At 37.3% G+C, this 17,045-nt stretch overlaps 1 protein-coding gene across 1 annotated transcript; it reads left to right on the top strand.

Annotated features, from left to right (window-relative positions):
• Positions 1–2,565: 2,565 nt before the first annotated feature.
• LOC309858724 (zinc finger protein 33B-like) lies at positions 2,566–16,508 on the top strand (the record flags this gene model as incomplete). The annotated part of the gene is given in 5 exon segments (XM_082719047.1): positions 2,566–2,595; positions 2,979–3,047; positions 3,051–3,125; positions 3,389–3,482; positions 13,684–16,508. Coding segments are annotated over 5 exon segments (477 nt in total). The 3' UTR covers positions 13,893–16,508.
• Positions 16,509–17,045: the final 537 nt, after the last annotated feature.

Genomic DNA, 17,045 nt, shown 5'->3' with positions numbered 1-17,045 from the left:
ACATCACTTCTAAATAAGTGCCTTGGTTTTGCTATTGTATTTCAGAATCTTTTGTTTTAGTCTATTGGTTTTATGAATAGTATATCATCAGTTTTATGCCAGGAACTTACTGTGTATTATAAGTTCCAAAAAGTATTTTTTTGTCAGTTAATTGAGGTAAGCTGTATATAACTTAAGTGTCAAGCTTGATGAATTTTTATATGTGTGTGTATGTGTGCACACGCATGCACACACACCCTTGTGTAATTGCCACCCAGTACCCAAGAAGTTTCTCTGGTACTTGAGGTTCATCTTACCTTGACATCTCTTATCATTGATTAGTGTTGCTTGTATATCTGGATTCCACTCAGTATCGTATATGTGAGATTCATCCATTTTGCCGAGTGTATCAGTTTTTCTTTGATCTTCATTATGTATTCCACTAATAGCCATACTGCAGTTTTATTTCTCCATTCTGTTGATGGGCTTTTGGACTGTTTCCAGGTTTTGACTAATAAATCAAACTGCTCTGATTATTTCCTATAGACCCTTTGGTTGACAAAGGGTATATAACTAGGAGAGGAATTAATACAATAGCTTTAAATAGAAATTCCTTAATATTTCACCAAGGTATATGTACTTGCTTATCCTCCCACTGGCAAGGTATGAATGTTCCAGTTGTTTTCACATTTTTGCCAGTATCTCTATTTGGTAGTTTCTTGAGATTTTCATTTCAGACATCCCGGTGTGTATGTCATTGTGGTTATCATGTGAGAGTTAGGTTCGGGGTAGGTGGTAGGTACTAGATGGGACATGAAGGAGCTTCTCAGTTTCACTAATGTTTTATTTCTTGATCTAAATGCTAGTTTTATGCATGTGTTCACTGTGTGAAACTACATGGAGCCTTTGTACTCCAAGGTTCACTTTTGTGTTATTTTTAAGTATATTCATACTTCAACAAATTTACAAAAATCACAGAGTTGACAATGACAAATTGTTAATCTAAAGAAGTCTCAAGGATATCATTAAGCTAAAACCAAGAGTCAGAATAATGTTAATTTTTTCATATACGGAGGTCAGAATTCTTCAGCATGTTGCCTTCCTTTTTTTTTTTTTCTTAAGAGAGAAAGAGACTACACACATAAGCACATGCATGATTAGGGGATGGGCAGAGGAAAAGGGAGAAAGAGAATCTCCAGTGGACTCCCCATTCAGCATGGAGCCTGATGCGGGGCTTGATCTCACGACCTGAGATCATGACATGAGCCAAAATCAAGAGTCAAATGCTTAACAGACCCATCCACCCAGGCTCCCCTAAATTGAACACTTGTGTATTTCACCATTAAGTGTAATATTTGCTGTAGGTATATATGAAAGTCCATTATCACACTAGGGAAATTTCTAGTTTGTCACTAGTTGTTTTTTGTTTTGTTTTGTTTTTTAATTATGGTTTTGGGTATATACTCAGATGATCATATTGTCATCTCTTAGTTTTTAAAACCATTCTTATTTTTATTTCCACCTTCAGAAAATTCCTTCATGGCCTGTTCTTCTGTTTTCCATTTACAAAGTGATTTTTTCACACCTTGCATTCTTGATTATTGTCAGTCTCTTACTTCTCTGAGAGCTTTCTGATTCATTGTTGGTGATATCAAATGCTACCAAATTATTATGTTTGTCAAATCTTTATTTTCATTCTAGACCTACAGTATTATGTTTCACATTTAAGATGTATCTTGTTAAAATACAGTGTCCAGTTTATTTTTTCCCTTGCTTATTTTGTGATACTTGTGTTTATGCAGCTGTTTGGGCATATGCTCTGAGGAAATTTCTTTCTGCCCATGATTGGTGGCCATGTTCTCTCACTCTCTGTCCACTTATCAATTCCCTATTTGTTTCACAGCTTTTACGGTAGTAGTTTATCTAAGCGGTGTTCTTTGTCCTGTAGCTTTCCCTTTACTTTTTTGGGAGAATTGGTCTATAAATAAAAACCTAGTCACATAATTTTTATGTACTCTCAGATCTCTTCTCTGGCTCCCCTTTCTTTGAAACAGTGAGTCATAAAGTAGAGGCATGCACTCTAGATGACATCCCAAACAATCCAGTTGGTATCTTCTCTGTGTTCTACAGGTATTTCAAGTGTAACAGTTCCAAAATCTTCCCTTCTTGTTTTCTACACATCCTAATTATGGGCTCAAAATTGAAGACTTAGAAACTGGAATGTGTACTGCAGTGAATAAAATATTAATAAATATTAATAAATTAATACAATATTAAGCTGTCTCTTTACTTTTTAAAGTTGAAGAAGAATAAAGCTTGTCACAAAATATATTGATAATTTATTTTCATAATTCATAAATACAAATTTGTGTAGTACTCAGAAATACTCTCTAAGGTTGGTGGTGGTCACATATGTTGGAGACTTGGTGTGAAACTACTCTGTAATCCATTCCATGGCTTGATTTCTTCATGGCCCTTTCTGTCCTCACAGCTCCAGCTGCTTCTCAACATTTCCTGTGCTGTTTGCCCTCTGCTCATTTCCCAAATGTGCTAGAGGAGCAGAGGAGCCCTGCTTTCGCATGTACCATGGAGTTGCATGAACAACACAGCATGACTGTTTGTCCCGTAGCTGTTCTTCAGTGAAGCTCAAAATAGAACTAATTTTCTTCCTCATTTATTTTAGTCTGTCTGCTGTGTACTCTCACCTTAGCAATTGTAACATACTACTGTGTGTATTCTTACCATATTATTGCTACTTGAATCCAAGAACAATTTTAATAATTTAGCATTTCTAAGAACTAGAATGGTTCCAGATACAGTGTGCAATTTGATCATTTTTTGCATGAATAATACCTTAAGCAATGGCATAGTATTTCCATTATGGTTTCTCATCTTCCCACAAAGTATAAAGTCAAATGTTTTGCAAACTATTTGGTAATCCTGGTGAGGATTGGTTCCCATACAGCTTTTACCATGTTACCCAATTCTGAACATTTCAGATTGAACAGAAATTCCAGGGGTCAGTGTCATTTAAGGATGTGACTGTGGGCTTCACCCAGGAAGAGTGGTAGCACCTGGATTCAGCTCAGAGGTCCCTGTCTAGAGACATGATGCTGGAGAACTACAGTAACCTTGTCTCAGTGGGTAAGGTCTGGTTTTTTGTAATTCTAAGTAGCATGTTCTCATTCTTTTAACTGTGAAGCATATAGACACTGTAGAGTTGGATGATTTTTAATATTGGAACTGAGTAATCAGTGTTGATTGATCTCTTTTGGGTACCAGGAAGATATTTGTGTTTACCTCTTCAGTGAAATGTTCAATAGCATCTTCATCGAGCAGCTCCAGAAGCTTGCTGCTCTTTCAGAGACCCTGCAAGCCAGGCCTTCTGGTCTGAATCCTGAACACAAAGTATTGTGTTACCAAACCAGAAGTGATCTTCAGGCTAGAGCGAGGAGAGGAGCCATGGATACTGGAGGAAGAATTCCCAAGCCAGAGTTTCCCAGGTGAGTTAATGGACTCTGCACAGATGAACATCAGGGCATTTAGTATTTTCCCATGATTAACCCAGAGGTTGACAATTTCAAGAATATCTCTTTAGATGTCTTAATCCTGGGAACTGACTGGGAATACTGTTTTTTTTAACAAATCTCCTGAAACCACTCTTAAAATAACATTTTTTTGGATTCACTTTTTTAGTATTTACCATTCTTACATCTGTCAAAAAACCAGTCCTTGCCTACTTTATTTTTACTGTTGTTTTTTTTCATTCCTTTGTTTCCCAAAGCAGTTTCAGTTGCCTGCCTTACTGTCATCAGGCATTCTTTCATATGCTCATTTTTTGACTCAAATAATTTTTGAGTAATTGCTATTATCTATGTGTCAATGAGCTTATACAAATAGCAGTACAGCCAACAAATACATGAAAAGATGGTCAGCATTACTAAACATCAGGGAAATGCAAATTGGAACCATACATCACATCATTTAGAATGGCTAGTACCAAGAAGAGAAGGGATAACTAGTTCTGGGAAGGATGCGGAGAAAAAGGAACGCTTGTGCACTGCTGACTGTGTTGTAAATGGATCAGCTACAATAGAAAATGGTATAGAGATTGCTCAGAAAGCAAAATATAGAACTATCTTGTATTATCCAGTAGTACCACTTGGGAAGACACCCAGAGGAAATTAAAACAGGCTGTGAAAGAGAGAATATGCATGCTGGTGTTTATCACAGTATGATTCACAATAGTCAGATACGGAAATGACCTTAGGTTCCTGTCAGTGGATGAATAGCTAAATAAGATAGGTATGTGTGAGTAATAGAATACTATTCAGCCATGAGAAAGGACATTCTGCCACTTGCAAAATGGGTGAACCTTTATATCAAGTGAGATAAGTCTGACAGAGAAAGGCAAGTACTGCATGTTGTCACTTGTGTCTGGAATCTAGAAAAGCTGAATTTGTTATGAACATGAGTAATGTGGTGGTTACCCAGAGGAGAGGGAGAGATAGAAGAGATGTTGTTTAAGTGTATAAAAAGTATAACGAGTAGTAAATAAGCCCTAGAGGGGTGCCTGGGTGGCTCAGTCATTAAGCATCTGCCTTTGGCTGGGATTGAGCCCCGCATTGGGCTCTCTGCTGTGGGAAGCCTGCTTCTCCCACTTCTACTTTCCCTGCTTGTGTTCCCTCTACTGCTGTGTCTCTGTCAAGTGAATGAATACCATTAAAAAAAAAGATAAATAAATAAGCCCTAGAGATGTCATATATCATATAATGAAAACAGTATTTTGTTATAGTAATCAAACTGAGACATTAGAACTTAATTTTTCTAATTACTAATAAGAAATTGTAATGATGTAACATAACAGGGTTGCTAATTATTGGTACAGTGGCAATTACACAGCATAAAAATGTATCAAATTAACAGATTGTACACTGAAAATTTATGCGGTTTTTTGTCAAATGTAAATTTAAAAGGTGACACTAAAATCATATAATTATGTGTATTAAAGCCCTGTAGTGGTAAAAATTATCCTAGAATTAGAGCAAAGTTAAGTTGACTGTGCTACTCTTAAGAATCTTAGGGAAAACCTTAAGGAGATCTCCATCAAAGCAGCATTTGATTTTTCCCCTCCATAATCCCAAAGGAAAATAAACATCTCGGGGCACCTGGGAGGCTCAGTGGGTTAAGCCTCTGCCTTCGGCTCGGGTCTACTTTGGCTCTCTGCTCAGCGAGGAGCCTGCTTCCTCCTCTCTGCCTGCCTCTCTGCCTACTTTCGATCTCTCTCTCTGTCAAATAAATAAATAAAAGCTTTTTTTTTTTTTTTAAGCAGAATTTGAATGAGATGATTGTGTGAACTGTGAGGATCCTGCTTCTTCACAGAAGGGATAATAGCAGCTCCTAAGCCAATGAGGAGGAATGTGTTTGGTGTTTCTTGGGAAACAGGAAAAATAGTCACAATGGCCAAGGGGAATGTTTGATGGGAAGTGGCACAGGAAATGGTGTCAGGCAGCTGTGGTCCAAAAGAAGAATATCATAAGTCTTACTGAAGTTTTTAATTTTATTCTTACTAGTGTATTTTGGGAAACAAACAATGTCTGATTTACAAGATCTCTCTCACCTCTGTAGAGAAAATGTTGGAAAGAACGTAAGCACTTAAGAGAGTTCACTAGTGGAACCTTTTAAGTTTTCCTGAAGGGTGATTATGGTCATTTAGTCAAAATTGGAGAGGAATGGAGGTAATGAGAAGAGGCTGGATTTTCTCTGCATTGGGAATAACTGAAGAATTAACATTTGTATTGGGGCACCTGGGTGGCTCAGTTGGTTAAGTGTTTGCCTTTGGCTCAAGTCATGATCCCAGGGTCCTGGGATCAAGCCCTGCTTTGGGCTCCCTGTTAAGTGGGGAGTCTGCTTCTTACCCTTCTTCTCCCTCTGCCCCTCTCCCCCTGCTTATGTTCTCTCTGTCTCTGTCTCAAATAAATTAAAAAAAAAACTTTAAAAAGAAAAAAAAAGAACAAAAAAGGGAAGAGATGATGGCACTTGAAGTATTTAAAGGAATAATGATGAAAACTTCCCAAATTTGGCAAAAAAGATATTCATACCAATGGCATGTCATGATTAAATTTCTGAAACCAAAAGAGAAAAAAATTATGAGAGTAATTTTTGGAAATGATAGTGAATTCATCATCTGAAACCATGGAGGCTAGAAGGCAATAATCAATTTTTTTTCCAAGTACTGAAAGAAAAGAACTTTCAAACAAAACAGAACTGTGGCTTGTGAAAATACATTCATGAAAGGATAACTGAAGGTATCCTACAATGGAAAAAAAAAATAGAAAATGTTGTTAGCAAACTTATCTTTTAAAAATGGCTAGAGGAAGTTCTTTAAATAGAAAGGAAATAACACAAGAAACCGTGGAGCTTCAAAAAAGAAAGAACATTGGAAGTGGCAAAAAATAAGGGTAAATATAATAGAGTTCCCATCTAAGAGTTTATGAAATCATATTTGATTGTTGATAGAAAATTTAGAATATCATGATTTGATGCTCTGCGTGTGGAGGATATGATGTATTTACAAGATAGAATACAGGAATTTAATTGGAATTAAAGTGTTATATTTCCTTGAAGTGGTAAAATGTTCATCAAGGAAGACTGTAATAAATTATATATGTACATTTTACCTAGAAATGGACTTGGAATACTTAGAACAACCACTAAAAAAACTATACAAGGTGGTAAACTTAGAAATACTGTAAGTAAATGAAGACGGAATCTTTTAAGAAGATGTTCAAGTAACCAGGAAGAAAATAAATTAGGAACAGATGAATGAGAAACTGATAAAACAATAGAAAAATAAAACAACAGACTTAAACATTGACATAGCAGTGTCTACTGTAAATGTAAATGATCTAAACACACCAATTCAGGGCACCTGAGCAGCTCAATTGGTTAAGCGACTGCTTTTGGCTCAGGTCGTGATCCCAGAGTACCGGGATGGAGTCCCACATTGGGTTCCAGGCTCCATGGGGAGTCTACCTTTCCCACTGAACTTCTCCTCTCTCATGCTCTCTCTCAAATAAGTAAATAAAATCTTAAAAAAATTAAAAAAAAAAAACAAACCAATTCAGGTATAGACTGGCAGACTGGATAAAATAAAAAACAAAAGGAAGAAATATGTTATCTACAAAGAAATTCATTTCAAATACAACATAGTGAGTTTGATGGGAAATAGAAAAAGATACACTGGGGTACCTGGGTAGCTCAGTCATTAAGCGTCTGCCTTCAGTTCAGGTCATAATCCCAGGATCCTGGGATCCAACCCTGCATCAGGCTCCCTGCTTGTTGGGAAGTCTGCTTCTCCCTCTTTCACTCCTCCTGCTTAGGTTCCCTCTCTTTGTGTCTCTCCCTGTTAAATTGATAAATAAAATCTCTTAAAAATGAGAAAGAGGAAAATACACTATGCAAACATTAATGAAAAAAAAAACAAAACCGACTCCATTAATATTAGATAAATTAGTCTTGAGAGCAAAGGAAATTATTGGAGAAAAAGCAGTATTCCAATGAAAAAGACTGTGATCCAAAATGTGACCCCACCAAACAACAGAAAGAACCTCATAGTACACACATCAAAACTGATTGAGCTGAAAGGAGAAATAAACAAATTTTCAATTATATTTGGGGAATTCAGCACCTTACTCTCAGCAATTGGTAGAACTTTCAGACAGCAGATATAAATTGATGGCAGATGTAGAAGAACTGAATGGTACCATTACCCAGAGGGATTGAATGAACATTTGTAGATAGTACCTAGAAGCAGCAGGATATGCATTCTTCTCAAGTGCCTGAGGAGCACTCAGTAAGATACAACATATCCTATGCCATAAACAAACCTTAGTAAATTTAGCAGAACCAAAATTGTGCTATGTTCTCGTAGCATAAGGAAATCAAACTGCAAATCAGTAATAGAAAGGCAGTAGAGGGCACCCGGGTGGCTCAGTGGGTAAAAGCCTCTGCCTTCGGCTCAGGGCATGATCTCAGGGTCCTAGGATTGAGCCCGGAGTCAGGCTCTCTCTACAGCGGGGAGTCTGCTTCCCTTCCTCTCTCTCTCTGCCTACTTGTGATCTGTATCTGTGAAATAAATAAATAAAATCTTAAAAAAAGGCAATAGACTCTCTCTTTGCTGGGAAAATTGGACAGCCACATGCAGAAAAATGAAATTGGACCATTTCCTTACACCACACACAAAAATAGACTCAAAATGGATCAAGGACCTCAATGTGCGATAGGAATCCATCAAAATCCTTGAGGAGAACACAGGCAGCAACCTATTCGACCTCAGCTGCAGCAACATCTTCCTAGCAACAACGCCAAAGGCAAGGGAAGCAAGGGCAAAAATGAACTATTGGGATTTCATCAAGATCAAAAGCTTTTGCACAGCAAAGGAAACAGTTAACAAAATCAAAAGACAACTGACAGAATGGGAGAAGATATTTGCAAACGACATATCAGATAAAGGACTAGTGTCCAGAATCTATAAAGAACTTAGCAAACTCAACACCCAAAGAACAAATAATCCAATCAAGAAATGGGCAGAGGACATGAACAGACATTTCTGCAAAGAAGACATCCAGATGGCGAACAGACACATGAAAAAATGCTCCATATCACTCGGCATCAGGGAAATACAAATCAAAACCACAATGAGATATCACCTCACACCAGTCAGAATGCCTAAAATAAACAAGTCAGGAAATGACAGATGCTGGCGAGGATGCGGAGAAAGGGGAACCCTCCTACACTGTTGGTGGGAATGCAAGCTGGTGCAGCCACTCTGGAAAACAGCATGGAGGTTCCTCAAAATGTTGAAAATAGAACTGCCCTATGACCCAGCAATTGCACTATTGGGTATTTACCCTAAAGATACAAACGTAGTGATCCAAAGGGGCACGTGCACCCGAATGTTTATAGCAGCAATGTCCACAATAGCCAAACTATGGAAAGAACCTAGATGTCCATCAACAGATGAATGGATCAAGAAGATGTGGTATATATACACAATGGAATACTATGCAGCCATCAAAAGAAATGAAATCTTGCCATTTGCGACAACATGGATGGAACTAGAGCGTATCATGCTTAGCGAAATAAGTCAAGCAGAGAAAGACAACTATCATATGATCTCCCTGATATGAGGAAGTGGTGATGCAACATGGGGGCTTAAGTGGGTAGGAGAAGAATAAATGAAACAAGATGGGATGGGAGGGAGACAAACCATAAGTGACTCTTAATCTCACAAAACAAACTGAGGGTTGCTGGGGGGAGGGGATTTGGGAGAAGGGGGCGGGATTATGGACACTGGGGAGGGTATGTGCTTTGGTGAGTGCTGTGAAGTGTGTAAACCTGGTGATTCACAGACCTGTACCCCTGGGGATAAAAATATATGTTTATATAAAGAAAAAAAAAAAGAAGGGAATCTTTCTGCCCTTCAACAGATGAATGGATAAGGAAGATGTGGTGCATATACACTATGGAGTATTATGCCTCCATCAGAAAGGATGAATATCCAACTTTTGTAGCAACATGTATGTTACTGGAAAAGATTATGCTGAGTTAAATAAGTCAAGCAGAGAGAGTCAATTATCATATGGTTTCACTTACTTGTGGAGCATAACAAATATCATGGATGACATGGGGAGTTGGAGAGGAGAAGGGAGTTGGGGGAAATTGGAAGGGGAGGTGAACCATGAGAGACTATGGACTCTGAAAAACAATCTGAGGGGAATGAAGTGGTGGGGGGGTGGGAGGTTGGGGTACCAGGTGGTGGGTATTATAGAGGGCACAGATTGCATGGAGCACTGGGTGTGGTGCAAAAATAATGAATAGTGTTATGCTGAAAATAAATAAATGTAATTAAAAAAAACATATATTTTTATCCCCAGGGGACGGTCTTTTATTTAGAACTGAGCAGGGAGCTTGTGGCCTTAACATTCTTGTGATGTCTTGGTTTGAGTAAGGACTGGTGATAACATCTTTAATGGCTACTTCTTTTTAGGGTCTGTTTATTCTTTGTTGGTCACAGGTGACTGTCATTAAAAAAAAAAAAAAAAAGATACCCTCCCAGCCCCACTCCCAACTTCAGACAGGTTTCCCCCTCAGCTAGGGCCAAGGGGTCTGGTGTGTTCCCTTATCTCTGGTTTCCTTACACCTCCACAGTTTTGGGATTTCTGTAAGCTCGATCCCATAGACCCCTACCTATCTCTCCCTACTTGGCCCTGCCTGTCCTTTACTCAACAGGTCAGTTCGTTTTTGTAACCTAGGTCTCCTAAGAAGTTTGCTTCTAGATAATAACATTACATATATGTGTATGTATATAGAATGTATGTATATATATATAAAATGATAATTTGTGAGTTTTATGTACTATAATTATATGTATACATATATAACAGTGATATAATTTCTAAGTAAAGATGTAAAAAATAGAAACATGTATTAGATATTATAAAAATTTTATTGCAGGGAGGCAAATTATATATAATTGATTGAATATATCTATTTTGTGTTTGAACTAATTTGTTTATAAGTGTTCATCTCTCAGTGGGCATAGAAGTTAACATTTTTCTTTTAATGTTCAGAATTAAGCACAACATCAAATAAAATTATTTGTCAGGTTAAAAAAAAAGGCAATAGAAAAATACCTAAACATTTCAGAATTAAACAAGACACATGTAAGTAAAGCATGAATGAAAGACATCCCAAAGGAAGATTTAAAAAATAACACACAGACCTGTCAGGTATCAGTCTCACTGGAGTTCCTTATATGTGATTAGTTGTATTTCTCTTGATACTTAAGTTTTTCTTTTTTGTGATTCTTTTTTAGTATTTTTACTATGACGCATCTTGGCATGGATCTCTGTTTATCTCACGTGGAGTTTATCTTCTTGAATTTGCATATTATTTTTCTCTTAAGTTTCCAGGGTTTTGCCATCATTCTGTTGAATGATTTTTCTCTTCTCACTCTTCCTTCTGTTCTTTTGATATTCCCATTATGAATATGTTGGTGCAGGTAGCACTGTCTTTCATTTGTTTGAGGCTTTCTTTGGTTTTATTCATTATTTCTTTTGTGTAAATGATATCTATTGTGTATCTTCAAGTTTACTAATTCATCTTCTATAAGCTTGAATCAATGAATTTATAATTCCTGTCAAACGAATTTACAATGCAGATATTATAATTTTCAAATTGAGAATTTTTGTTTCATTCTTTTCAGTTTTTTGATGTTCTCTATGTGATGAGGGTGCCATCATTACCGTCCTTTACTTCCTTGAACATGGTTGCCTTTTGGGTGTGTTTGTAAAAGCTGCTTTGAGAAGTGCTAAGTCTGATATCTGGACTCTTTCATGGGCAGTTAGTTGCCTGCTCCTTCCCCCATATATGTGAAATTTTCCTCTTTGTCTTATGAATCACAAGACAAAGCTTTCTTTCTTTCTTTCTTTCCTTCTTTTTCTTTTTCTTTCCTTTTTTTTTGTTTTTGTTTTTGTTTGGACAAAAGGGATATTTTAGATATTTTGTACCTAGCCTTATACTGATTCCTTCTTTCTCTGAAAGGGTCTGTTGTTATTTTTCCTTGCTTATTTATTTGTTTAATGACTGGGTTGGATTATGTAAAGTCCTTCCCATCCACAGTGTACATCTCTAATGACTCTTGTCAGAGGCCTCTGCCTTGGGGGCGCCTAGTGTTACTAGGATGACAGATAAGCTTTTCAAAGTGTTAGAAAGGAAAACCTGATGGAACTTGAGTGAGAAAAAGACGCACAGTTACAGTCTGTTTCAATATCTCTCTCCTGATAAATAGAAGAACACTGAATAAACAAATTGACTTAATTGACATTTATAAAATATCCCCCACCCCTACACAGAAATAAACCAGTGGAATACACATTCTTTTCAGGAACACATGAACGTAAACAAAGGTAGATTGCATTCTAAGATCTAAAACAAATCTCAATTAATTTAAAAGGAGTCAAGTCATATAAAATACTTTTTCTTACCAGAGTAGAGTTAGATCTAGCCGAATTAAAAATCAATAACAGAAATTCCTAAATAGTTAGAAACTTAATGGCACACTTTTACATAACTTGATGGTTCAGAGAAGAATTTGAAGGGTAAATTAGAAACTATTTTAAGCTGAATGTTAATGAATACAGAATTTGTAGGAAATCAACATATAGGAAATTTTTATATTGGAAATGAAGTATGTGTATAGTATTTCATTGTTTTCATTATTTTCCATATGATCTTTATTCCTTACATCTCTTACTTCTTTTGGGTTTAATTTTCTCTTTTCTAGGGTTTTTCCTCTATAGAAACTATAATCCTACGTATATGCATATAATTTTATTTTAAAATTTTTACTTATTTTGCAGACTGCCTTCTTTAGCCGGGGTCTTCCTTGTGATCCATTTCTTCTTTCTTTAGTTTTATTGTACTATTTTTCTGCTCTGTCATCACTGAGCCTTTTTCAATGCTATTTATTAAAATTCCAGTGAAGTCTCTTTTCTCTCTGGGCTCTTTGTCAGTCTGCCTGGACTACTACAACAAAACACCACAGACTGGGTGACTTAAATAACAGAAACTTGTTTTCTCACACTTCTGGAGTTTGTAAAGCCAAGGTGAAGGTGCCAGCAGGGTTGGTTTCTGGTGAGCCCTATCTCTTCAGCTTGCAGACAGCACCTTCTTGCTGTAGCCTCATATCACTTTTTTGTGTGTGCACATGGTGGGAGCAAGGAAGTTGGTGTCTCTTCAACTTCTAATAAGGATGCTGCTCCTATCAGATTAGCCCAACACGCTGATGACCTAATTCAACCTTAATTGACTCCTTAAAGGCACTGTCTCCAGATACAGTCACCTTGGGAATTAGGGCTGCAGCATATGAATTTGGGAGAGGGACAATTCAGTTCATATCTGGCTCCTTGTAATTTAAGTCTATTCCAAGGTCACATTGTCCTTTTTACAATATTATTCCTCACCTAGATCACTAAGCGTTGTGTCCTTAGTTCCCATATACTCTTGGAGTTCCCAGTGGTCTGAATTGTCATGTATCAGAACTGAGATGTTATCTCAGTATTGTTCCACTCATAGTGAGACTTCCCCTTTCTGGGAATGATTCTGTTTACATTTAATCATCTCTGAGTTCCCTGTCTCTTCTTTATGTGTGGTTGCTACAGTATGTAGCTGACTCTTTCAAAGGATGTGGGCTCATTATCAGTTTCTTCTGTATTTAAATGTTTCTTTCCTTAGTGGTGATTTGAATTTAGTAGTACTTTGTATCTCCTAGTTATGCCAAAGGCATGGGTTGTTGGAGGTAATTTTATTTGCTCTCCTTATATTGATCCATACATTTGTTTAGAGGGGAGATGGAGACATTCAGATTTTAACAGGTGCTGTTGGAATGCAGATGTTCACGTTGTAATAGGCAGTTTCTGCTCCCTTTTTGTACTGTGCCAGGCTTTTGTTTCTTGTTTTCATTTCTGTGGTTCATATCAAACTCAAGAATAGAAAAAAAATGTGCTTAAAATTATTTTCTTCTCTGGAGACTAAAAAAGAAATCCAAGTCAGCTATAATATAGGGCATTTGTATATATATTGCATTCCATAAAAAATGTGTTAATATTTCCATGTAAGGTTAATTTTTCTTATTTTTAGAAATCTGGAAAACTGATCACAAGAAAGAAAGAAGCCACCAAAACCAGCCTAAACATGTGTGGGAAGTTGCATTCATCAATAAAGAACAAGGTAATGTAGTAGAAAAACCACTTAACTTGGACACAAAGTCTTCCTTCCAGAAGAACCCTCTGTCAGTGGGACTCACGTGGAGTGAATTTCAGCTGTATTTCAGAATTGTTTATCAATAAGAAAAACTGTTTAGGAAAAAAGACTGATGAATTTAATGCCTGTGGAAAATTGCTACTCAGTATTAAACGTGAGAAAACTCATACTAGAGAGAAGAGTGAATTTTTTTAAAAATGGGAAAATGTTGAGTCATGATGAGGACCCTATTCATCCTGAGAAGATTCAAATGTTAGAGCAAAATTTTGATTATAATATTTACCTGTCGGGGACCGCCTCTGGCCGGGAAAGTCCCCGCCATTATAAGATGGCGCTTGGCTCACTGCCAGCAAAATACACTGCAAGTAAACAACGAACTTTCTGGTGAAGCCCGCCTAAAGGGGGATATAGTCATTGGCTGTTTCAAATTTAATCAGCATAGTAACAAGACTCTCATTGGCTCTCCCTATTGCTTGGCCTCTTACTGGTCACCCTGCTGCATATAAGCTAAGGAAGTTGACGAAATAAAGGGGAATGAAGCATTAATACCGAACCAGGCTTCTTGTCGTCCTTGCGGGTCGAGGGCGATATTTATCAAGAAACCTTCCTTGAAAAGGCAATATTTAGTACGTACAAGAGAGAGATTGCAGAAGGTAATGATTGTGAGTGTAATGAATATGGGAGAACCTTCTTTGATAACTCCTTCTTAGTCCATCGGATAAATTCCTCAGAGGAAAATCACTGTGGATTTAGTGATTGTGGAAAATCCTTATGTATAAAGTCTACCCTTTTGAAACATCATGGGGCACATATGAAACACTATGAATGTAATCAAAGTGGGAATGATTTCGGGAGGAATTTATGCCTTTCACAACTTCAGAAACCTCATAAAGGAGAAAAACACTTTGAATGTAATGAATGTGGGAAAGCGTTTTGGGAGAAATCCCACCTCATTTGACATCAGAGGATACACACAGGAAAGAAACGCTTTCGGTGCAATGAATGTGGAAAAACTTTTTGGGAGAAGTCAAACCTCACTAAACATCAGAGCTCACACACAGGAGAGAAGCCCTATGTGTGCAGTGAATGTGGGAAAGCCTTCAGCCTCAAGTCAGCCCTCACATTACACCAGAGAACACATACAGGTGAGAAACCCTATCAGTGTAATGCATGTGGGAAAACTTTTTATCAGAAGTCAGACCTCACTAAACACCAGAGAACACACACAGGACTGAAAGCCTATGAATGCTATGAATGCGGGAATTCCTTCTGTATGGATTCACACCTTACAATACATCAGAGAACTCATACAGGTGAAAAACCCTTCGAATGTCCTGACTGTGGGAAATCTTTCTGTCAGAAGTCACACCTTAGACAACATCCAAGAACTCACATAGGGGATAAACCCTATGAATGTAATCCATGTGGGAAAACATTCTACTACAAGTCAGTTCTCACCGGCATCAGATAATTCATACAGGGTTGAAACCTTATGAATGATTTGAATGTGGGAAAACCTGCTTGAAGTCTGACCTCACAGTACATCAGAGAACTCACACAGGGGAGAAGCCTTTTGCATGTCCTGAATGTGGGAAATTCTTCAGCCATAACTCTACCCTCTCTCAACATTATAGGACACATACAGGGGAGAAACACTTTAATGTCACGAATGTGGGAAAATCTTCTATAATAAATCATACCTAACTAAACATAATAGAACACACACAGGGGAGAAGCCCTATGAATGTAACAAATGTGGGAAAACCTTCTGTCAGAAGTCTCAGCTCACACAGCACCAGAGAATTCAGATAGGTGAGAAACCTTATGAGTTTAATGAATGTGGAAAGGCTTTCTATCATAAGTCCGCCTTAATTGTCCACCAGAGAACTCATACAGAAGAAAAGCCCTATAAATGTAATGAATGTGGGGAATCGTTCTGTGTGAAGTCGGGACTTATTTTACATCACAGAAAACACACAGGGGAGAAACCCTATGAATGTAATGAATGTGGGAAATCCTTCAGTCACAAATTATCCCTCACAGTACCTCACAGGGCTCACCCAGGAGAGAGATCTTGTCAGTGTAATGAATGTGGGAAAATTTTTTACCGTAAGTCAGACCTTGCTAAACATCAGAGATCACACACAGTGGAGAAGCCTTATGAATGTAACACATGTGGAAAAACCTTCTCTCAGAAGTCAAACCTCATTGTACATCAGAGAACACACACAGGAGAAAAATCTTACAATTGAAGTGGATGTTAGGAGTGTCGAGCTGCACTTCAGCAGCCATTACACAAGAATTCACACTGGCAGAAGCTCTGTTGACATCCTGAATGTTCGGGAACCTTCTTCCACACAAACTGGCCTTATTTTACTCCAAAGTAGACTGTGACAAATGCAGGACAGTCTTGTTAAGTAACATTCCATTGAATGTTACCAAGAAAATACTGGTATAAACCGTGACAGATTTTTTTATTTTGTAAAAGTATCTTTGTTTGCCTTTTTAGCAAAAATACAAACTAGGTTATGTCAGAATTTATATTAAAGAGAAACCTTTCAATTTTGGGGTATATAGCTTGAAGATTATTTTTAGAAGTAACACAACATTAGAAGTTGAGTTTTGGGTTTTGATGCCATATTTATCTTTGGGAAACATAAGAAATTGTAATTTATAGAAGTATATTGTGCCATGTAAAGCTTTAAAAACTAACTAACTAACTAACTAATAAATAAAATGAAAAAATAGAATCACAAGAAGTTGCAGTCGTACATAGAATTCTCACATGCCCTCCAGCAAGCTTCCTCTGTGGCTGATTTCCACAACCATTGTATATTGTCAAGCAGAGGGAGTTGATGGTACCACAGTACTAAGTCACATACAGTCCTTATTCTCACTTCAGTTTTTACATGCAGTTTGTGTGTACGTGTAGTTCTGTGAAATTTTATCACTTAATAGTTTGAGTAACCATCAACACAGCTTACAAAAATCGAAAAGGAATCTGGAGTTTCTGTTGCATTAGAATTACAAGGGAATCATGATTTCATCACGAGAAGTTCCCTTGTGTTAATCGTACTGCAGCCTTCATTCTGGCAATCATGTTAATATGAAGCTTTTTAAAAGCAGATATAAACTGAGTAATTAGGGCCACAGCCTTAAATCCTTATGTGAAGCATCCCTCAAGTGTGCAGGATTTGCATTTCCACATATGGTACCTTATATAAACTATATGTGCTTCA

This window comes from Mustela nivalis (genome assembly GCF_964662115.1).
Source record: "Mustela nivalis genome assembly, chromosome: 2".
Classification (NCBI taxonomy): domain Eukaryota; kingdom Metazoa; phylum Chordata; class Mammalia; order Carnivora; family Mustelidae; genus Mustela; species Mustela nivalis.
The sequence above is the reverse complement of the archived record's forward strand: the minus strand, read 5'-3'. Positions and strand labels throughout refer to the sequence as shown.